General features: G+C 36.5%; 1 protein-coding gene across 1 annotated transcript; it reads right to left on the bottom strand.

The window, feature by feature from the left end:
- Window positions 1-6,226: 6,226 nt before the first annotated feature.
- Window positions 6,227-15,436, bottom strand: LOC126832166 (uncharacterized). Its single transcript, XM_050562871.2, has 6 exons — window positions 14,394-15,436; window positions 12,047-12,181; window positions 11,366-11,416; window positions 9,119-9,180; window positions 8,437-8,644; window positions 6,227-7,880 (listed from the first exon to the last, which is right to left on the bottom strand). The coding sequence occupies exons 1-6, from the start codon at window positions 15,375-15,377 to the stop codon at window positions 7,683-7,685; spliced, it is 1,638 nt and encodes a 545-aa protein (XP_050418828.1). The 5' UTR covers window positions 15,378-15,436; the 3' UTR covers window positions 6,227-7,682.
- Between the last annotated feature and the right edge of the window lie 8,900 nt (window positions 15,437-24,336).

Below are 24,336 nucleotides of genomic sequence, written 5' to 3' on the forward strand. Positions count from 1 at the left end.
ATTGTCAAAATCGAGACGCAAATCCAAGTAGGAAACGTAATTGTCACCGTCAGTAGTGTTTTTAATATGAATTCTACATAATCACTAAATTTTGGATTATTCAGTGATAGAACATCATCGATATATCGATAAGTGAAATTAAAATGCCTGACTAATCGTTTATTTGATTTTACAAGTGCCTGTATGTAATCGGCTTCATAGGAATAGAGAAACAAATCAGCAAGCAAAGGTGCACAGTTGGTGCCCATGGGGATACCTACAACTTGCTGATAAATTTCCCCTCCAAATTCAACAAAGATTAAAATTATGATATTTGATTCCATCCAACAAATAGAATAAACCCATACAATCATACAGATACCACAAAATGGTTTCTAACTTGTACGGTTGCTGGGAAATAGACAATTTTCTACAAGAAACTTTTCAAGGTTTTTGGTCTATGAAAGTGTCAATTATTATTCGATTTTCATAAACTTTTCACCATGTGATGTTTTATGCCATTTATGATTTCATAGAACTAATTTAGTATTTTCATTATCACCGGAAGTAATGTCATTTGGCAAAGTATTTTTCTATAAGTGATTTATATTAATTATTCGTTTAAAATTATGATACTTGAATCCAATGGACATATAGATTGGATCAATACGATCATACAGATGTCCAAAAGTTGCTTCTGGTATCTTCCCTTGTCGAGAAATAACCAATTTTGTCAGAAAGTCAACTAACTTAGCGGTAAGTTAGTAACAAATTTTATCAGGATCACTTTTTGACATATGTCACTAATGGTTACAACTGTGTAAATGGAATTGATATCGCTGGATTTGGTTGATTCTGCGTTCATTTTATAACACTGTGCAGTACTTATGTGGAAATCTGTTAAACGGTTTCATTGTTACCGAAAGTGACATACGTTCAAAACGTGGCACCGGAAGTGACATAAATTCAAGGGCGGCGTGGCACCGGTGAATCCTGTCATTACTGCATCGCAGTTATAGTTCTTCTTATTATTTTTCTTCTTTTTTTTTACCTTAGTATTATGTACTGTATAGTTCATTGACAATTCAAAATGCATTACAAGTATCCTGTTTAATGTGTTCAAAGTTCAATACGAAGCCTTTGTTTTGGTCCGAAAAATTATCATTTGAAACGCGTAACTACTTGTATAGATATCCGGTGTAGTGTCATGTCTGATAATTACATGGACCAAACTTTTATTTTGATGCAGATATATATCATAAAAAAATAAATATAAAATGATTGATATCCGGCGTACATGCATAAAATTCACAGGACACTGTAAATACAAATGGGTTGAAAAAGGCGATTCAAAAGTCCCATTGTAGGATATTGGAGATACTTGGGCTAGCGTGTAGAAACTGTTTACATTGACTCATATATTGCTAAATAGTTGCACAGATTCAGAATGAAGTCATTTACATCGAATAAGCCGATTTTATTACCTACTATATATCTGCGACTTCACCTTGAAGAAAACGAGCAACCTGAAGTGCAGGTGGAAGCAACGCCTCCTGTCCGGGCAAAATGTTCCTCATAGCATACTGAATGGTGTATATCCTTCTTTATCAGCCCCGTGTGTACAGAAAGGTATAATGATGTTAAACCTAATTCCATTACCTGTCATAATTACACGTCTTCACGTTTTGGTATCGCAGATAGTGCTCTTGAACTGCTTAGGTCTTACTTAATAGGGCCCCAACAGTGTGTCTCAGTCAACGGTCGCTCGTCCGATGTAACTATTCTTGAGTATGGATTTCCGCAAGGGACAGTTTCAGGACGCATACTGATTAGTTTGTACACATCCAAACGCTGACGACACACAGTTATACTTATCATTTAAACCGTCAACTGGTGCAGCTGTTACCACTACCCAAGTCGAATTATGTATAGGTGAAATCCATACATGCATATCCACTCACTTTTTGAAACCGAACGCTGACAAAACCGAGTATTTGTCTTTTGGATCCGATAATCTACTATCAAATCTTAAACATACATTATGTGCAAGAGCTAAATCTGCCTAATGCAGGTCTTTCTTTAGGCCTGAAATGTTATCTAAATTATTAATTAGACATTAACTAACTTATCCAGACCATAATCAACTCTCGATGTCATCGCTAGCCTGCGATGTTTATTGGATTAGGTTCTGATTTGCTGTTCGACTTCCATTCATAATTTAATCATGAAATGGATAATCGAGACTAGGTTTTTTATCGTACCGACTTTAGTAATGATGATCGAGACTAGGCCGAAAATTCAATCGCTAAAATCTCGGTTCAGAGTTGATCAATTTGACTGAAATTTTCAGCAAATTGCCTTTACATTCTCTAGTTTTAAACAGTTGTTTTGAAAACTGCCAGCTCTTTATCTAATCTCCCATAATGTATCTTTAATGATTCGTTTTATAAGGAAATTAGAAAAGCTGAATATAATGTACGCTCGTATATCCTTCTCTTTCTGCTCGCAATATAGTTGTAGTATTTGATTTTAAGATGTCCATGGAACAACAAGTCAGTAATATTTGTAAATCATGTTATTTCCATATCAGAAACGTAAGTCGTATAAGTAAAAATATTTCCGAGGAAGCTACGGAGATTTTAATTAATTCAATAGTCACTTCTAGTTTGGATAACTCTCTCTCTTTTAATTGGCCTTCCCAGAAGATTGATGGATAAATTTTAAAAGGTGTAGAATAGTGCTGCCAGACTTATAAGTAGAACTAGTTTTAATGACCACATTACTCCGGTATTATACCATTTACACTAGCTCCTCATTCGTTTTAGAATCCGTTTTAAAATACTTTTATTACCTTTTAAATGTCTTAATCACATGGCACCTTCTTATTTGAGCAACGTTTTAGAATTATATACTCCTAATCCTACTTTGCGATCATCCTCTGGTTACCTCTTTAGCCTTCCAGCGTCCTTAGTTGTGGTGCAGGAACTCTGTCTAGTTGTTCGGATGGGACGAAAAACCGAGGTCCCGTGTACACATTGGCGTGCGCGTAAACGATCCCTTGGCAGTTGGAATTCGATATAAGAGTAGGCCATAGTGCCGCTGCCCGGGCAAAATTTCCCTCATAGCATACTGTATGGCGTATGCCCGTCTTCATTAGCCCAGTCTAAGCAGAACAGTGGGACGTTAAATCCCATTTCTTTTCATTTAATTCCATTACTTGTGGAATAGCTTAAACATACATTATGCAAGAGCTATATCTGTCTATTGCAGGTCTTTCTTAGGCCTGAAATGTTATCTAAATTATAATTAGACATTAATTAACTTATCCAGACCATAATCAACTCTAGATTGCATCGCTAGCCTGCGATCTTTAGTGGATTATGAGCCGATTTACTGCACAACTTTCCTTCACGATTTAACGATTAAATGGATAATCGAGACTATGCTGTTTATCGTACTGACTTTAGTAATGATTATCGAGGCTGGACGGAAATTTCAACCGCTTAGTTCTCCGTTCATAGTGGATCAATTTGAAAGAAATTTTCAGCAAATTGCCTTAACATTATCTAGTTTTAACTATTATAGTGAGAACTGCCAACTCGTTATCGAATCTCCCATAATGTATCTTTAAAGCAGGGTGTCGTAATTCACCATGCAGGACGGAGGGCATGGTAAGGGCAGTATCTAATCGTTCGGATGTTCCGTATACACATTGACAAATGGAATTCGAATTGAGAGTAGGCCATAGCGCCGCTCTCAAGGCAAAATTTTCTTCATTATGCAAGGTTCGTCTCCAGCAAATTAGGCATCCTGCACCAACGACAAGGCGATACCAGTCTAGGAAATCTCTAGTAGGTTCTAGGCCAATACCAGGATCGAACCCGGGCCCTGCTTATTAGAGAGCCAGCGCCATGCTTACCGATCCACCGTTGCCCCTGTATGGTCAGAAATAGAAATAGAAAAGTGCGCAAAAAAATAATCGTTAACAATATGAAATCCTCAGAAGGAAAAGTTGTATCGAGTGATCTTGAAAGTGTATTTGCTTTTCCATATTTCAACATTACTGATCTTCTGTCATTTATTCGTTTTACTATTACTTGACATTAAAATGAGACAGATAATATGTACTCATATATCAATATATCGTGGTAAATGATCAAATAACTCATACAAATGAAGAATGTAATTCCTTAAATGCATTACGAAGGCTAACCACATTCTGCACACAGACAACTATCTACGTAACCTCATACAGCACACCACTACATAACACGTTAACTATCTCTCTGCCCTGAATAGTCGCCCTATTCGAAAATTGTATATGTGGTTGTAATCCGCTTACACAGAGACAAAAATTATTTTCAGTTTCATGAAACTTTGTTTCAAAATTCTCAAACAAAATGGCGATAGGTTTACCTAGTGAAGCACACTTTTATTTACGATATTCTGTGAACCCTGCACTTCCTTCAATTATATCAACCGATTATGAACGAGCTTATGAAACACAGAGGGGTCAATTTATTAATTAAATAGAAAGGTTAAAATGTCAGTCTTCATCAGCCCGGATGGTGTAGAAAAGTAGGACGTTAAATCCCATTTAATTCATTCATTCCTATAGATAGAAATTTAATAATATTCTTAGTAACACAGTGGGTGGGGTAGGGGTCACGAAAATCGTAAAACCGTCTTCATCTTCTTGAAAACAATAACAAACAATTGGTAAAGTATCTATGCTGTCCCTTATGTAAATGGTAATCTTTACTTTTTCTATTTTCTCGCTTCTTGCCCTTGACAAGAGTCTGTCGACAAAGCAGGTCTACATTTCTTCCAAGTTGACCTTTCCGCCATGTTGCAATATACTGCAGAAGTGTGTTGATTGTCGGGTGACGTCATGACCAGGTGTCATCGTAAGGTGTTCGCAAATTCTAATTGATGGAATTGTTTTTAAACCGATTAAATCAAGGCCGGGAAATTATCTCGTATTTCCGGTAGGAGTGATTAATCTGAATATTTACATGACCAATGTTCATTTTAGAGAGGTTTTTTTTTATTGTGTACAGTCTGAAAGCTTTTACTTACATATTCTTGAATATTGTGCATTTATACATTGTATAATAAATCAAAATAAAATCGTTGAGATGGTGGTGGCTGATAAGATAGACAAACGACGGGATGATTATTGAAGGAGCAGTACCATCTTTATGTATGCAAATTAAAGGTCGAAATGTGAAAAAATCATCAAATAGTTTGTCCGAAAGTTTAGGCTCAAAATAATGAGCCGTTCAAGTTTGATCTGGGTTTCGTAAACCAATTAATAAATTCCGCTGTATGCAGGTCATGATAATCACGGCGATCAATTACCAATATAACTTATGTAGGGATGTTTCTCTTGGCACTTGGGAATTCGGGGACTTATCGCCAAACACAAGGCAAATAAATGTTTGCATTTCTTCGATAAGTGCTCAAGGGGCGAAAGTTCCCAAAAGTCTCCCACGGAGCTTAAGAGAGATGCACATGTATAATACAAGGACAGAGGTTTCCAAAGGTCTTCCACAGAGAAATAGCGCGTGTAATTCAATGTAATATATTTGGGGTGGCCCGGTTAACCATGTTTGTCATTTTTCCTCGATTGTCAATGCATATATAAAACATAATTAACATGTATTGTATAGACGCTCAAACTCTTGAGAATTTCATATTTCTATGCACAATCCTAGAGATTAAATTATGACTGCTTTAGATTCACGCCAGTATGATTGCGAAGGTATAACATCCACATTTTGTTAACATGACTTCTTTCTTGGTTGACTTACAAATAGAATGGTGCTTTTTAATCTCCTTATCTTAGGCACACATATCTGATAGTCAAATGACATATTTAATTACTGTAGTAGACATTTACTTTTATAAATACCAGATTATATACGAACCAAAGATATATGCCATACACATCAAAAGAGGAATCCGAGATACATTCTGTGAATGACGGTGTATTCTAAATGAGGAGTGGGACGGGGGTAAAGATGAAATCATAGATATATTTCGCTGGAAGATCGACGGGCGATGGGGGGGGGGGGTATTTTTACACCAACCCTTTTCGAGTCTGTCCCTTATACAAACATGACGCGGATGCCGATATTGCCATCTGGAAAATCACTAGGGAAGATCAGCTTGAATCTGACCCTACAAAATTTCACTTGCCATATCCAACAGCCCAGGAATATTAAATGTGGTGAGCATACCAATGTGATTCTGTATCATTTATTACAAAAACAAACTACAAGAAAGGCATTTAGTTTACATCATAAAGCTAAGCTAGAAAATTCGTTTGCAGATATTCGTAAACTTTTATATCAGTTTCATAGTGAATTTAATCTATGCATGCACAGAATGAAAAGTATAGTAATGTCAAACAGGAACGTACCGAGTGAATGGTATTAATGTCAAGATTTCAAATCGAGTTCGCATTTTATAACTTAAAGAGTCATTGCAGGTAGGCAGCAAAATTGGTCTGAACAATTGGTCAAAGTCAGTTAATTTCATGACACAATAATTATAATTCCATTTTCTACAGTAAGAAAATAATAGGTAATAAAAACAATAAAAACGGGCACATTTTTAAAATCCAACTTCTAATTTCACCAAAGATTTGTTTTGTGTGATGACAATCTGTCGTGGTTAACGAAATGACATGAAATGGGATTGAACGACCCACTGTTCTGCATTGACTGAGCTAATGAAGACGGATCATCGTGGTTAACCATTGTAAGTCTATAAATAAATCAGTGTTAAGCTTTAACAGATTTTGTTTTTCAAAATAAATCTAAAATGAGTAACAGGTCTTACTATTTGGAACCAGCCCACGTCGCTAATGAACACATCATTCCACTCTACTTCAGCCTGGTAAGGGACAACGTCTAGTCGCTCGAATAGGACGAAAAAAGGGGTCGCGTATACATGTTGGGGTGCACATGAAAGAACCCTAAACAATTGGAATTCGAAAAGAAAGTGGACCGTAGCGCCGCTATCTGGACTAAATTATCCTGATAGTACACTGTATGGCGTATGCCCGTCTTTTGTGCCCAGTCATAGCAGAAAAATAGGACGCTAAACCCTATTTCATTTCATTTCACCAACTTCAATGCATTAATATTTTAACAGAATGAAAAAAGGTTCAATTAAACATTAACAAATTGCGACAAATCCCATTAAAAAATAACAAAAATTGCGACTAATCCCACAAAAACTAACATATTGCGAGAAATCGCATTGAAACTAACAATGTAAAGATAATATCAATAATATGACTATTTATCTATGTACAAACTATACAATGTAGGTAGAAAACAACCATGGGACATGTAAAGTTAACTTAATACGCAAGAACCTCTACTGGTTTACGAGTGGCATACTAAATGCCTTGTCACACAATAACAAAGGCATAATACTCATTGGCACAATAGCAAGTATGATCATGGTTGTTCGAAAATGACCACGTTAGTAAACCGCGGATCTGAATAATTTGCACAATCCCCTGTATGATAGATGTCTTTAAACCACGGTAATGTATCATGCGATTAACTTTTTATACAATCTTTTGACATTTGGTAAATAAGCATGCGTAACAAAACACTACTCGTAATAGACCTATAGTTAACTTATTTGTTTCACGCATGCGATTAGCATCGGTGTTACAGTGACTGTCATTGATATAATGGTTGTGCTTCTTCACTCATTAGTTTAGAATAACCTGGGTGATACCGCTTACTGTGCCTGTTGATTCGCTTCCATAAGGCACAAACCAACATGGTCAATCCAAACGTTGCAACAAGAACCGCAGCCGTGAGTCCAACTAACATTCTTGTTCTGGTACCGGCACCAAACGAATGCGTAACACCATGCTGAAATATTATAAACATAATGATATCAAATAAAAAAGGACAACAAAAGCTATGGGAACTCTTACTATATAAAAAATTAAAGTATCAAATATCACTTCTAATATATTGGTTTGGAAGTCACAAATTAGTAAGCGGAATATTTATTTATGAAGCCCTTTGTTATTGTCAGGAATATATATCTTACCAATTGTGTCTTAAACATATCCCTTAGAGTAAATACATGATAACAACTCATTTTAGTAACCCCTTTATGTGCTTACTGCAGAAGGTGCCACGGTGGCTAATTAAGTAAGATGCTGGCTCCCTAGCCTGGAGGTCGCCGGTTCGCTCCCGGTGTTGACCGAGGAGTTCATCGGAATTTTCCGGCCTGGTTTCCCCTAGCCAGTGGTGCAGGACGTAATGCCCGACAAGAACGGCTGTCTAGTCGTTCGGATGGGACGAAATTCCGAGGTCCTGTGTACACATTAGAGTAAGAGTAGGCCATGGCGTATGCCTGTCTTCATTGGCCTTGATGGGATATTGTCTCATTTTCGCATTCAGTTTCAAAATATGTTACCTCTGTATTTGCATTATCTTGGCTTGAACTCATCTGTTCATCAGCAATATTGCTATTGTCAGCCACGTTTTTGTTTATCTCTGGTTGGGCTGTAGTAAGTAAGGTTGTGGTGGTTATCTCCCTTTCTTTAATACCGCATACATTTTTATATTTACACATAGACTTAAATCCATCGACATCATTCAAAAACCACTGCCATGGTTTAAAACTGAAAATTAAAACTAAATTACTAAACTAGAATAACCATTTCCTAATGTGTACACTGAAATATGTCTCACTTAATATTCCTAATTTGATCAAAAGTCCCTTTTTTTTCAATTAAATTAATATCCATGTACCCTTAACTATATTTTATTTATTTGAGAAATAATAGCTTGCTCACACCAACAAAGGAAAAAGAATATAAATGCTTTTTCCAAACACCTATGTGATTTACAGAATTATCGATTTATGAATTGTAAATCAGAAGGTTTTAGTTTTCGGCATTTGAAATAAAATTAGTTCTCCGTGCGTCATATATATAAGGCATCATTTGACAGGATGTTCCTTATTGTCAAAATAAGTTACTGATATGCAGGAGTTTACAATGTTCAGCTAGTGTCGATGAGCTGCAGGCCTATCGATAACACTCTTACAGACAACTGGGGTAATCATTTTTCAATCAGACCTCATATGTACTTACCTCATCAACGAACTAGATTGGTAACTACACAGGTCCAATAAACATAGGTACTGTTTAATTTGCTACAAAAGAGATATATTTATTAAATAAAACAACGTTGTAAATAGCATAGACCTCGGATAGATGTAAATAGGATTCGGTTAATCTAACATAGGCCACCAGACCCTGAGTCCTATACAGAGAGAGTCTGTCCAACTATTGTCTAAATTGGGTAACAAAAATGATTTCTTTCTAACTTAATGCTGTTTTATTACAGATTCTTTCACAGTTCCCACATATTTTTATGTTCGTTTTCACTGACACTCACGATTTCATGTTCACATGGATATCAAAGGGAGTGATCATCACGGTCTGGGATCTTGCATGCACAAGCAAACTGTATCATATTAAGCCTCTCTTCGGAGAATGGTACAACGCATCTACAACTTAGTGGTGGGGTTGGGTGGCGGTGTTACGAAAATTACCTAGTTGCGGCGTGAATCGAGCGACTTTTTATCTGTTCGCATCTTTAAAGATACGTTTCCTCAATGATAATTAGGTCATCTAGTCTAACCTGAAAACTTATTTTAACGAACTGTACATATCTTATGGGCTAGAAAAATGAAACTATAAAAAGTAAGCTCACAATAAATTTAATATAACAAGAAATAAATCCTGTCTATATATTTTATTAGCTCTTCCCATAAATTATTTTTGATTTTCTTTTGTCTGCTGAAAACAAGTTCACTGTAAATGGTGAAACCTGTACGAATTCGTAACACATAAATTAGTATGAAAATCTGCATTATACAAACCACTGTAGAAACCCGGCTTCAGAATTGTCGCAGTTAATTTGTGGCGTACACCTATATGCTATCAAATCTGTCTGCATTTCGCTACTGACAGGGTCTCAATAAGCAAGAAAGCTGGTCCATTAAAGATGCATTATGTACTATTTCGAAAATGAGCTGACAATTCTCGCTACAATAGTTTTAAAAAAATGAAAAGGGAAAATGTTGAAAATTTCAGTCAAATTACTTCATTCTGTGCGAAGAACAGCGTAGTTTCAATATTCATTGCTTTATAATTAAATTATAAACTAGCAATCGTGTTCAGATCCGTTGAAAATCAAAACCATCCAATCATCTAGTGAGTTAAAAAAACACAACACAATTTATATGGAAAACAATCACTGGTTTATACACATATAGCACGACGTTTCGACAAGTATTCTCTTATCGTTATCAAGTACTTGAAGCCAAACAAAGGATCTGCATTTGGATGACTTAGCTCTGACATAATGTATCCTTTAAAAGGAGGATCGTGTTGGTCGACAAAGTTCCCCGCAATTTCCAGACATGTAAACCCCAGTCTCTTCTTGTAAAATAGAATGATAATCGCGATTACGGTGATATATGTCGCTTGACTAGGCCTATTCGCCGCCTGATGGGGCCTTCCATATAGGCCATAGAGCAATCTTTAAAGCGTTCACGGGGGCGTGGGGGGTGGCTTTTTTAGAAAATGTTTCGGTCGTGATTAAGCCATACTATCATTTGTTAGATATTACCCTTTTTGTTGAAAAAGACTTTTAAAAAAGTATGCAGCCAATAAGTATGTAAGTATAAAAGAAAACATTGGACCCTTTGTTAATCTTGTTAATGAAATTTTTGTGTTTGTTATTGTTCAAGGTTTACGAGGTTTAAAGTGGCAACCCATCAGATGCCCATGTTCTCCTTTGTGGCCAAACACGGCTGTTTATTTTAAAAACCGTACACAGTTATCACCATTACACCCTAATGACAGCTGAGTCCGAATTTCGTGAAAATTGTACATATAATGTAAAAGTATGTAATACTAATACCAAGGTTGTGGACCCTCCAGAGGTCACATTTTTTATCCGAATTGATGAAACTTAACACCTATGTTTATACCCCGAAGATCTTAGTTCCTTTCGATATTCGAATAGTAACTTCATGGATTCTGGCCCCTGATTGTACGAAAATTCGCGTTTTTAGTCTGTGGACCCTCTAGAGTTCACAATTTCTATCCGATTTAAATTCAACTTATATTATGCATATCTGTAAAATTTGTTTCCTTGTCGGCCACTGTTTGCAAATACTTTGGGGATACTGACCCCTTGTCGGTGGTTAGTAAGAATACATGTAGTAAAGAGGACGTAGAACATCGAAGGGATGTATCTCCAAATGCAAACGTAAAACAAAACAAATGCTCCTAGCTATAGTGTTTAGTAACAGTTCGGTGCCCTACCTGTCCCATCTGTGTTTCACATTCTGTTGGGTTACTGCTATCATCTAGAATCTTTAAAATAAATCGATAAAATGGTTTATGCAGACAATATTACTTGAATCAAGAATACTATATATCATAATATAGACAAAATAATCCAAGATATATTTCATTATCAACGTACAATAGACGGCTCAGAATATGGCATATTGAAGATTATCTTGAAATGGAGAAAAAATTCTCCGGGCAAAAGTTCACTCAAACCACACTACATGGCATGTGCCCGTCTACATTAGTCCAGCAGTAGTAGAACAGTAGGAAGTTAAACCCCATTTCATTTTATTTTTATTGTGAACCTTTTGTAATCCGACTGAATCCAGACCAGGCGAATATCATCCGTTAATATCTTTATTTTTTTTTAAATGTTAAATAATCAACTTGAATACAATTTATCGTGGATTAGGATTAGATACTTGACAAAAACTTCAATTGGCATTCTGCAGCTTTAGGTATGCCGCAAATATTGAGAAGACACGATCGAATCTGAGAAGTCAGGCCGACTACAAGTAATATAATAAGAAATTATTCATTTCAGCGAAGTGTAAGCCTATTATAATTATTAATCAATACAATGTACATGGCTATAAATACAATAAAATACCTTTGAAGTTTTTTTATATATAATTTAAAGATTCGTCTTACCTTGTCGCCCCGAAGAACATCAGCCAAGTTTACATGGAGCATTGCTCTCACGCGACCAAAACATTCATATGTCAATCCGGCCTGAGAGCCTATTTCACATAATAATTGTACAGCTGCATCTGTGTTGTAAATATTCTGAAAAGAAAGAAAAATACACTTATTTCTTACATATTAATTTTTGTTACAGCTATCCCACATATTTTATAGTGGGGTAGTAGCCAGAGGAAATGTTACTAATTGGTTTACGGTTAAGCTGATGTAAGCTTTAATATGTATACATAGGCTGACTAGATGGATATTTATCATTAACTTGAAAACGTGACCTGTATGTGTTACGAAACGTCGTTATTAAATAATAGAGAAGTAGTTATATCCATATATACCTTGTGTTGTGTTTTGTTATGAATGGTTTACGGTTGCTAGAAAAATCCAGATTATAATTATAGTACTGTATGCAGCAGCCGCTCAAGGGCATTTTCATAACTGGCAGCTTTATAAGAGTGACCCCTTAATACAATTTTAGTGTTTGTTAGTGCTGATATCAAGTTAAATTTTATGCATCGGTGCTTCCGCAGCAAACATCGATGAATCGGTAAATTTGGCTGTCGCTGAAACTCGCTATTGGAACGAAAACTGTTTGACTCCAATCTCCGTTATAAATTCTATAAATGTTTCATTTTGCATCAACATTAAAACTACCTTTAATAATACTGAACACTTTTGTGAAGAAAATGCTTGGTCATTTATTAGAGATGAAACCAAATAATTCTAAGTAGGAGTGGCTGCTTGTAAAATCTTATCCTAAACACTGATTTGTTTACCAAACACCTAATATCAATTGTTATTTATTTTTGCTGTATGTTCTTCTTTCTAAAATAAAATTATTTCCAAAATCATTTTTGAACACCTGTGCTATGCCAAAAATGAAATTAAAATACTCTTTATAAAGTTTTGTTTTTTTTAATTGATTGGTGTTGGATATTTTGTGTGTTGTTTTGTTTTTTGTTGTTATTGTGCGAGTAGGACGTGAAACCCCAATCCATTTCATTTTGTGGGTTTTTTTTTAAATTTAAACAAAACAAATCAATAGTGGGATTTACTCCCTTTTATCTTCAAAAGATTTGTTGGTCTTTATACAGGGTCAAAAAGAAATATGGCTACTTTAAATGACAAATAGCTATATCGCAGTTTAAATTTGCTGGAGGTAACATATGGTGTGTTTAATATATACCTTATATACGTATACATATACTTATATCATTAATTTGCCATTCAAGATGGTGCCTGTAATATATCCGATATTGATTAAAGTCCGTTACGAATTTACACAGCTATGTCAACAAACCGATTAAAGCCAACCTCTTACAATTTAACTCGACGCAAAATGTAGAAAAGCTGTTTAATTAATAGTCGTAATTGTGCTGAAATACATACATTCTGTCGTTTAGTCAAGGCCTTATAGATTGGTAATGATTGGGATATTGCCCGGGTAAAGACAAGCCGTAGTTCTTTGTTTGGTCGTTTTTAATGCTAGACATGCTTAAAATTACCTCCACCCTTAACTTGATATTTTAAATGGCATGTCATAGAAATAAGCGTCACTGTGCAAGCTGTAGTTCTTTTTTTCTTCTTTTTTTGTCGAGTTTAGTACTTTACCTCGATTTTCTAGAGGTCATACGATATAAATACCGGTAGGCGTTGATATACAAGTCATAGAAATGTCAGGAATAGAACGGAAAATTAAAATAATTGGTCAATGTGTTTGGAATCTGTGCGAAAATCCTAAGAGAAAAATAGATGACAGGGCTTTTTTGTCGATTTTAATTCTTTACCTTGATTTTTTTAGAGGGCATACGATATAAATACCGGTAGGCGTTGATATACAAGTCATAGAAATGTCAGGAATAGAACGGTAAATTAAAATAATTGGTCAATGTGTTTGGAATTTGTGCGAAGATCTTAAGAGAGGAATAGATGACGGGGCTTTATCTTTCTCCACTGAACACTAACCATCAAAGTGGACACCAAAAAAGTTGGGAAAGTATCAGAAATTTAGCAAATACTAAGCAAGCACAGCATTGTCCTCCCGTGATATTGTGAAATTAACATACAACCATGTTTACACATTTACCCATAATGAACTGATAAATGTAACAGTATCTGGTAAAATAACCTATAACATAAAGTTATGCCTTATTGCCAATTCCTTACTCACCCCTTTACTCTTATACTATTGTTGGAGAGAAACATTTGCGATTACGTCAATAATTTTGCCATACTAGTGTGGATTTAAAAACCGATTTACCCCCGCCGTTATTGAAAGTGTTTATATAAACATGTAAATTACCTTACTAATAGCACACCCTTCCTGATCTTTATTTGCTGTTTGTAAACAAGTCTGTAATCCAGAAGAACAAATGGGACTGCTTAAAAATTGGTCCGAACTTTGCATAAAACTGAACACTATATGTTTAGATAGGCACCATTCTCCCGGCAAACAATTGGCTTTCAGTTGCCGAATAACATCGCAGTCAAAGATAGTAGATTCCAAATAATCGATCGTGTAATTTTGTTTTAGATATATACCAAGACTTTCTGGTAAAGAGCAGTAGTCTCTAAGATCAGGATTCGCTTTACAGACACCAGGCGATTTCATTGTTGGTACAGCGTAATTGGCTGTAGCGTTATTGATAGTTTCCGTAATGTCGCTGGTCTCTTCAGCACCCGAAAATAATTTGGAGAAAAAATCTCCGATGGACGATTTTGAAGCCTGTTCTTCTGTTGGCGTTACGTCTGTAAACAACCCATACGACTCTGAAGCCTGTTCTTGTGCTTGCGATGTTTCTGTTAACATATTATACGATTGAGAAACCTGTTGGGGTGGCGCTGTTTCTGAAAAAATCCCATACGATTCTGAAGCCTGTTTGTGTATTGGCGTTGTTTCTGCAAACACCGTCTCGGTAGTACCAAATTCAGATTCAACCCCGGAACTTTGGGAATTAACATTTTCCGTAGTATCGGAATTTCGTATTGGGACGGATTCCGTAGTGCCTTGATAACTTCCCGATTCTCGGATATTTTGTGTCCCTATGTTTAAGGGTTCCGAACTTCCATTTACTGATAAACTGCTGTTCGATGATGACTCATTTGTTTGGGTTAAATTAGAGTCTTCCTTAGAACTTCCAAAGATACTGCTGAAGAGACTACTGAAAAAATCGTCCACACCCGCTTCGTTGTCAGAGTTATCTTCAGCGGTTGAAACTAAAGTCACACAACTTAATAAAAGAATTAGACTTAACTGAAAAATCTTGAATTTCATATTGGCTATCATATACAAATACTGCTTTTAAGAAACTTATCACAACAATGCTTGAGTATAACAATGTTCGTCATGAACATGGACACCTGTGGCGGAAAATCGTTATTTTTTCTAGAATAGTGCGCATGCTTTGTCAGAAAATACCCCGTTGTCGATACATTGATTTGTGAAAAGTTATAAAATATAAACATGTATATGCAAACAAAATAGCATATGTATATTTATAAAATATCTATGGTGGCAGACCAAGCCATAACGACTTTATTATATTTCGGACACCATTTGTTCTAAATCGATATGCGAACGCATCCACCATCGGCTTAGAGAAATCAACGGAATATAATGAATCATGCTTTCTCTCGATGAAAGTATATACTATAAATACAAAGATCAGTGGACGAATTCAAAAGAATGGAGAGTCAGTAAACTCCCATATCACAACGTGGGGTCTGATCTCCGAGAGGCATAATATATGGTCAACCTAAATTGGCTTAAAGTAACTAAGTCTCGAACTCAATATTATCCAAATTCTTCGACTTTGAAAAGGGACTCGAAGAACGAGGATAGACATATTCCACAAGTCATGTCAATCGGTGACGTCATATTCTTATCTGGAGACCATGCGCAATAAGTACTATCGGTGTAGACTGGAATAATCAGACGCTAGAGATTGATATTCGATTGAGACTTCTGGCGTATTTCGCCAAATATAACTGATTAGAAATTACAGTAAAATAGAAACGATTGAATGTAAATCAGGTTATATACATTCATTATACATTATTATATTAGCTCCTTTTAACACTCACGGATTGAGTAAAGGGAATATTAAACAAAATAATTAGACATAATACGCCAGCCGGAAAGTGATATCTCTAAAACAGAATCCCAGTAAGATATAGAATGGAATGTGGTTAAACTTCTTGTCGACTTTGTCTCAGGGGACAATCGATCAATTTCCATTATATCTCTGAGGAAACTTAAGAAAGTTTGGGAAGTGGAGTTATCTCTCTTTAATTAGTAGACCGTCATGATTTAAACTTATTGATGAAGTGTATTTTTTTAACGCAAATAAATGAAACAACACCTTCGCTATTCAGCAAAGATATGCAATACCAGGGTACAGAGAAGAAGCAATCTTTAGGGTTAATGTATGAACCTTTAAGAAATTCAGGAAAAATTCCGAAAACAGAACGTTTAAATTTTGAGTGGTGTGAACAGATCAAACGTCCCGTTCTAAGAACGGTTCAGATCTGGATTACTCTATTGCGGTGGTCTCGGAAAGGTTCTGAGAACGGCATGGCTAAAATTCGTGGTGTGAATGGTTTTCTGTGCACGCGTCAATATTAACCATCAACGGCAATAATAGAATAATAGGACGGCAGGGTCCATAGGATTGCCGAAAAGTATGAAAATGCCCAAAAGAGTAACTTCGTATAAACTTTAAGCCCTTTACAACGAACTTGTTTAGTAAATAAAAATCGCAAGACTAAAATGGGATTAGCGAAATTTCAGCTCCTAACCGATTAGCGCCCATTAAACCCCTGTAGCGTCGGGAGCCACCCACCCTACCCAATCTAACGCCTACATGAATTAGCTACAGAACAACTTTAATCTCACTTATTGGACAATTTTGTTCCCAGTATGTATAGCAAATCTCACCTTTGCTACTTTTCCTCATTTTAAATTGCGCCCCTTTGTTGGAGTTTTGGTCAGTGGTTTGAATTTACAGTTTTTGTTACGGTTTGGTGAATATTTATGAATTTGCGGTGGAAAGAAAATGTTAAGAGGGTTGTTACGATGATGTATGATTGATAGTTACGTTTTTACTAGTATAGAGTTTCAAATTTCCTTATTTCAAGCGTTCAGGACAGTTAAATGTCTACTATTCTGATACTTCCCATTTATGAAAACCTGAATTTCAGTGTTCAACAGCAACCTCATATAAGCTTTGGAAGAAGACATTACCGGATTAATCGTCAAATCAAATATGAGTGTTTAGCCAAATGAAAATCTGTGGAAACGTTACAGCGGTTATAATAGAGACAATAATGAACAATTAATTTTATTGAAAAACAATCTTTGGTGGGCTGCATTCTAATGGGAAAATAACGATGTGTAGTTATTCCCCTTATATTACGTGTCGTTTGGCAGTTGGTGTATATATACTATTCAAAAAAAGTAGGGGATATTTGATTTTGGGGGCATAATACTAAAATATGCAAATGACTACGAAAAAAGTCACTATAGAACCTAACAGAAGAAACATTTCCAGTTACATGTGACGCCCAAACGCACCAATAGCTACCGCATGGAATGCAGGTGATGCTTGGGATCATCATTAGGGTCCAACCCAAGATTTGCACGACTCTACTTTGAATGTTACAGTCATTGTGGCATTGAATTCCAGGGTGGAAACATCAGTTTAATTGTTTTAGTGACCAGAAAACAAATTTTGATATGCGTCGGCTTACCCAAAATGAAAGGTTACGAGCCCTTTGCATGCTACAGATCGGCACAATGTTTCTCAGTCTGTCATAAGCAGGCTATGGTCCAGATACCGTGATACACAATCTGTACAGGACAGACCACGCTCAGGTCGACCAAGGGCGACAACTCAAGCCCAGGATCGATTTATCCGTACCTTGGCCTTGAGAAATCGTGTCATCACAGCAAATCAGATCAGCGATCGTCTTCAAACAGACACTGGTGTGAGAGTGAGTGGCCAGACGATTCGGAATCGACTGCATAGGGGTCACCTTCGCGCCCGACGTCCTCGCGTGATCCCTTGTTTGAGAGATCATCACATTCAGGCAAGACGTCGTTGGTGTAGGGATCGTCAACACTGGGATAATCGACGCTGGAGCAATGTGATGTTTTCAGATGAGTCAAGGTTCACTGTTGATTTTTTGGACAGACGTAGGAGGGTGTGGCGTCGTCGAAACGAGCGCTTCCAAGACGTTAACGTCATCAGACATGATCGATTTGGGGGTGGTTCTGTTATGGTGTGGGGAGGCATCACTGTTGCTGGAAGAACGGCTTTACATGTTGTTGCAGGGCGTGTTACAGGCCAGTACTACCGGGACAACATCTTGGCAGTCCATGTTGTGCCGGTCGCACGACGTCATGGCCGCCGTTTCATCTTCCAGGATGACAACGCAAGATGTCACAGGGCCAGGATCGTTACAGGTTACCTCCAACAACAGAACATCACCACATTACCTTGGCCAGCACTGAGTCCCGACCTCTCCCCCATCGAGCATGTCTGGGACATGCTTGGACAGAGGTTACGTCAACGTCAACAACGTCCTGCCAATGTCCAAGAACTTGCTGCTGCGTTGCAACAGGAATGGGACAATCTGGACCAAAATGACCTTAGACGTTTCATTAGGAGTATGCCACGTCGGATCAATGCTTGTTTGGCAAACAGAGGAGGATTTACCCGTTACTGACTTGGTTGTGATGCTGTGGTAACTTTGCTGTTTGACCCCGGGTATCATTTTACCCTTATAATGGTCAGTCTGTGCCTTACTTAGTCTAACGATCATTTGGAATAAATCGATGAATGTGAACTTCATTTCATTTTGTCATTTGTTTCTTCGTCAGTTTCATTAGGTGACTTTAATAACACTTAAAAATCAAATATCCCCTACTTTTTTTGAATAGTATATATTTTTGGGTGAGTAAATCTGATAATAGTGCACATTTCAAAATAGATGGACAGAGTTTAGTTATTTCGATTGTTGTTAAACATAGTGAATTTCCGGGTATTTACAGATGCTCAGTGCGGACTCTAGTTTCTATATATACTAATTAGCAAAAGAAACGTCAGGTTGGTATGTTACTCTGAATAGACCCCCTTTACCACACCGCCAAACTTTTCTAAGAGTGGGGTTCCATGTGCCGATGGCGTTCATCAATCGCCTGGTCCACTCCATGTACAGACGCTGCTATTGACACACCAGATACTGATGTATAGACTATGTACAGACTCTAAATCTTCTCGTAATGTCATGTAATTGTGGTGAATTAATCACTAATGTGTCAACATACTGTTTACAAAAAATTGCTTTGATCCATTTAGTAAGTCGTTTTTTAGAATGATTTAATTAAAGTGCCTCTCTGATTTTGAAATCGTATAACTGACTTTTTTTCTGTTTAGTATATAACTCTATGAATAATGCGTTTTGGGGTTGTTTGATCTAATCATGTAGATCAATGGTACCATAGCATTATGTATAAACACATAAGCCGATTCTATACTTAGATTTTAATGACGTAGACTGGTCGCTTCAGACACGATCCGACATATTGGGCGATGTCCATGAAAGAGTTTATATCCCTATGGCTGCACAGGTAAGATTATAAATAATAATCTACATGTATATTCTAGGTTAGAATTGAATAGACTTGGCTAGGTCATGAATCACACGGGAAACAAACTAGGCAGGTACCGGTAGGCTGACGTAGTCTCGTCACAACGGAATCCAATCAATTCGAAATACTCCCATTGCTTCTAGTTATAGACATCATTTTCATGCTATTAATAAACTTAAAATTCACTATAGTCACTGATTAAACATACATTATGCAAGAGCTAAATCTGTCTATTGCAGGTCTTTCTTTAGGCCTGAAATTTTATCTAAATTATTAATTAGACATTAATTAACCTATCCAGACCATAATCGACGCTAGATGGCATCGCTCCCTGTGACCGTTAGTGGATTATGAGCCGATTTACTGCATAACTTTCCTTCACGATTTAACGATTAAATGGATAATCGAGACTATGTTGTTTATCGTACTGACTTTAGTAATGATGACCAAGGCTAGCCGGAAATTTCAACCGCTGAGTTTTCGATTCAGAGTGGATCAATCTGAATGAAATTTTCAGCAAATTGCCTTTACATTATCTAGTTTTTAACTATTATAGTCAGAACTGCCAATTCGTTATCGTATCTTTAAGCCTGTCTACCGACTGTGCTATAGTCATAAATTTCTAAATGTATTCTGGATCGGTTAATACTGATATTATCGAATTCGATACGATAATTTCAAATTAATAGAGACTTTTGGCAAGTGGAATTTTTTCCATCCGTAAAACGTATCCGTATCGTCACGTGACACGTTGCGTTAATTTAGTTCTAGAGTTTTGGCAGGTTTTCGCGCCGTCTACGTACGGGTAGCTGAGCTGAGCGTAGTTCTATTACAGCATGATGGCAGATATCTACCAAGATCAACATCAGTACTAGTCAGGTACCTAGCCTACAAATTCCTGAAGGGAGTGAAGTCGTTCGACAGTCGCTGAGTTTTTTTAAAAAAAAGCGGCTGCCAGGCAGGATACGCCCACATTTTCGAGAGATGGATAGAGAACAAGCTAAAAAGAAAGTGATTTTTCCTACAATCAAGGACGATAAATCAGGAAATTACAATTCGATATGCGCAAATATCGAAAGGAACCGAGATCTTTGCGTTTTAAACTTACATTTCAAGTTTCAACAAAATCGGATAAAAATTGAGACCTCCATAGGATACACAACCTTGATATACCATATTTTTACGCTATTTGAGAACGAACAGCGGCCATTTTGTCTGTCAATTTCGGGCCGATTTTCACGAAATTAGAACTCAGCCGTCCTTAGGGTGTAACGGTGATATAATAATACGTTTTTTTAAATCGGATAAAAATTATGACCTCTATAGGGTCCACAAGCTAAAAACGCGATTCAGGGGCCATAATTCAGGAAGTTACGGTCCGATATGCGCGAATATCAAAAGGAACCGAGATCCTTGGGTTATAAACTTACATTTCAAGTTTCAACAAAATTGGATAAAAATTGTGACCTCTATAGGGTCCACAAGCTAAAAACTTGATTTTTCGTACAAACAGGGGCCATAATCCATGAAGTTTCGATCCGATACATGCCAATATCGAAAGCATTCGAGATCTTTTGGAGATAAACCTATATTTCAAGTTTCGTCAAAATCGGATAAGAATTGTGACCTGTAGAGTGTCCACAAACAATTGTGGACCGGACAGGGGCGACGACAATATACGTCCACATGAAAATGTGGGCGTATAAAAATTAGTGTCGAATCTTATTAAAAATATACCCCTTTTACAGATTTGCAAGGTCCCGCCTCCCTAAATTTAGCACGTAGATCAACAAGCGTGCAGACAAACAGGAAAAATATGAAAATTCCGCGAAAAGCTCATCAAAAGTAATGATTAAATTCCAGTCTATGCCATGGTTAAAATCACATCAAATATACACCTTCGTGTTCTAGGATACACATAGATTCTTAAAAACGCTACGGCACACCATTTCAGTGTCTAAAAGTAGCAAAAATACGATAAAAAGACGACGATGTTTTAGTGACCTTTTCCGTATGAAAGCTGTTCGATAGGTGCTCCCGTATCCCGTATGAGAAATACACACGCATTGATGACGTCACAAGCAAAATCGTTACGGATACGCAATATGGACCAGGAATTTACGCTCGCCAAAAGTCTCTATTAATGCAAGGACATTGCATTACTTGTGCGTTCTCATTTCATAGTTTAAAATTAATATTAAATATATAGTTTTCTTTCAAACGACTTCCCGCTAACTTCAATAATTCGGGAGTTTCTTTAAAAACGACTCTAGTAAACAAAACCAAGAATTTGATTCACAGACGTATTTCACATCTGATTCGATGCTTTTAAGGTACATACAAATAGCATTTTAGGTGATATAAACTAATTATGACGTCTAGAGTATTTGCTCTGGTTGTGACATTAATGTTCTTTAAAGATAACATCTATAATGAAAGATTTATATAACAAAGGCATGGCATCCAGGGCCACGTACACCAAGAAGCACGTGTCCGGACAGGACTTCCCTTCCAAACTACATTGAAGATCGTTTAGATTTTATATTTGTTATTTATACATTTCTAGGCAGTTTTCCCTTGTTAAACTTGCAAAATTGTATGATAGCAAACACAGACCCCTTTACGGGAACTTGTTTCCTATATCAGACAGACCTGGTTCGATTCTTCTGTGTATTCGTTAAATAATATAAGTATTTTTATGATGGCGTTCAGAACGAATAATGATTGTGAAGGTGAGTTAATTTAACTACTTACATTCATTAATAGTTTACTTAAATATTCCTATTACATGATGACAATCAATATTATTTACTTGATATGACATTATTAATTACATGATGACATTTAATATGATGACATTCTTTAATATGGCATGAATGTATTTCAGGATGGCACAGACGTCTGAATTCCAGGGTCTACGGGAGCAGGCATCAGGTTTCATATATTGATCCCAATATTAAAAGAAGAAGGATATTTAATAGACATTCAATGGCAGATGGTGGAAGAGGGGTTCAATTTCCGAAAAACATACTGCAAAATAAATGAAAAGATATTTGATGCTTGGGGGAAATATACGGAGCGGTCGATAACAACAAGTGTTTTCTTAAGTTAGCAGGAAATTTATCCGGCTGTAGATGAAAGATAGACTAGAACGCATACTTTAATAGAAGAAAAGTTACTGATTTATTTAGGCGATGTTTCGAAGAGTATTCTCCCAAGTGCCTTGACATATTGTTATTGTTAATAATGTATGAATAAAATATTAAAAATACGTTAATACCTGGGTTTTTTTTAATTTGTGGGATGAAACGACCCGTGTAAATTTTGGGATGAAACAGCCCGAGATGAACTGGTAGTGGGATGAAACGACCTGCTCCCAGTCTTTTCCTAGACTGTCCTGCGTAATGTCCCGTTTTCTCTTCAAAAAGGTTGGTGTTCGCACTTTTGTTAACTGGCAACACAGTAGGCTAATAAATATTTTGAAGTAGCATACATCCCAGAAAAATAACACACCCCCTTGTCATGACAGCCTTCAATCGGTATGTACATGAAAACAAAGATAACAATCTTGACCTTCTTTGAATATTCATAACATTAAGCATGTTAGGAATCAAAGTAGGCTTAATTTTTCTAACCATATTAACCCTTACTGTTTTTTATACGCCAACATAAAATGATATGCAGCAAACATGTTTTTGATGATTTCTAAAGTTGCATTCCTACATCTAGAAACAGTCGGCCCGTTCGCCCATGAATAAATTACTGTCAGCTGTACATTATTTGGATCGCTTCATTTTAATGATTGATTTGCAGATAATTTACCAAACGTGGAAGACTCAGTGGAAGTTGCTGAAAGTTGTTGGAACTTCTTGGAAAACAACAGTACAGGGATAGAGTTCAACAGATCCGCCTTGTTGTTGACCGAAACAGAAACACTAAAGAAGATTTTTTTCCTTGGTCAATTATGGTTTTTTTTTCCCACATGAATATTTCGTCGCCCCTTGATGTAATGAAACTATACACAAAGTTTGACCACTATCACTCAATTACAAATCAAATGATTTAACGCCCTACTGTTCCAATCAATTAGAATCAAAGTTATCGACCTCCAAAGTCTTGACGAATCAAATTTCTTATCGGTATGCTTACTATGGGCCGAAAATGCTCATTATCAAACTTAATCAAGGTATTATTGATGTCCTGGAACTTAATTAGAACCAAAGTTATCGTGTCCCAAAGCATCGTGTACATAATATATCTTTAATATAAAAACCTATTTAAGAAGTGTTTTTATGGAGATATATTGGAAGTCTTATTTAGTCCTTGGGCAAATCTATTTCTAAGTCCCATTTCTAAGTGAATTTTTTAAGTCAATAATTGCAACAACTAAAATCCAGGATTGGATAGCTGCAACAGTATACAAGTGTAGCAGGGATAGTGTTACACGGCGGATTTGGTAAGTTTGTGGGTTACCTTCCATATTCAACCGTCCATATACACACCGACGTTAACCTCTACTGAGTATATTTCGACTTCTGGAAACTTTAAGACCTGGAGCCCAGAGGATCGAACCTAGACGAACTTGGTGCCAATA

Source organism: Patella vulgata, chromosome 9 (genome assembly GCF_932274485.2).
Source record: "Patella vulgata chromosome 9, xgPatVulg1.2, whole genome shotgun sequence".
Classification (NCBI taxonomy): Eukaryota; Metazoa; Mollusca; class Gastropoda; family Patellidae; genus Patella; species Patella vulgata.

What these genes read in the sequence shown, in the direction of transcription:
- LOC126832166 (XM_050562871.2), bottom strand. Translation starts at nt 15,377, where the DNA reads ATGATAGCCAATATGAAATTCAAGATTTTTCAGTTAAGTCTAATTCTT. An exon ending in AAGGGTGTGCTATTAGTAAG is followed by an intron (nt 12,182 to 14,393) that starts GTAATTTACATG and finishes CTTTCTTTTCAG; the next exon opens with AATATTTACAACACAGATGC. An exon ending in CAATCTAGTTCGTTGATGAG is followed by an intron (nt 8,645 to 9,118) that starts GTAAGTACATAT and finishes TTTAATTTTCAG; the next exon opens with TTTTAAACCATGGCAGTGGT.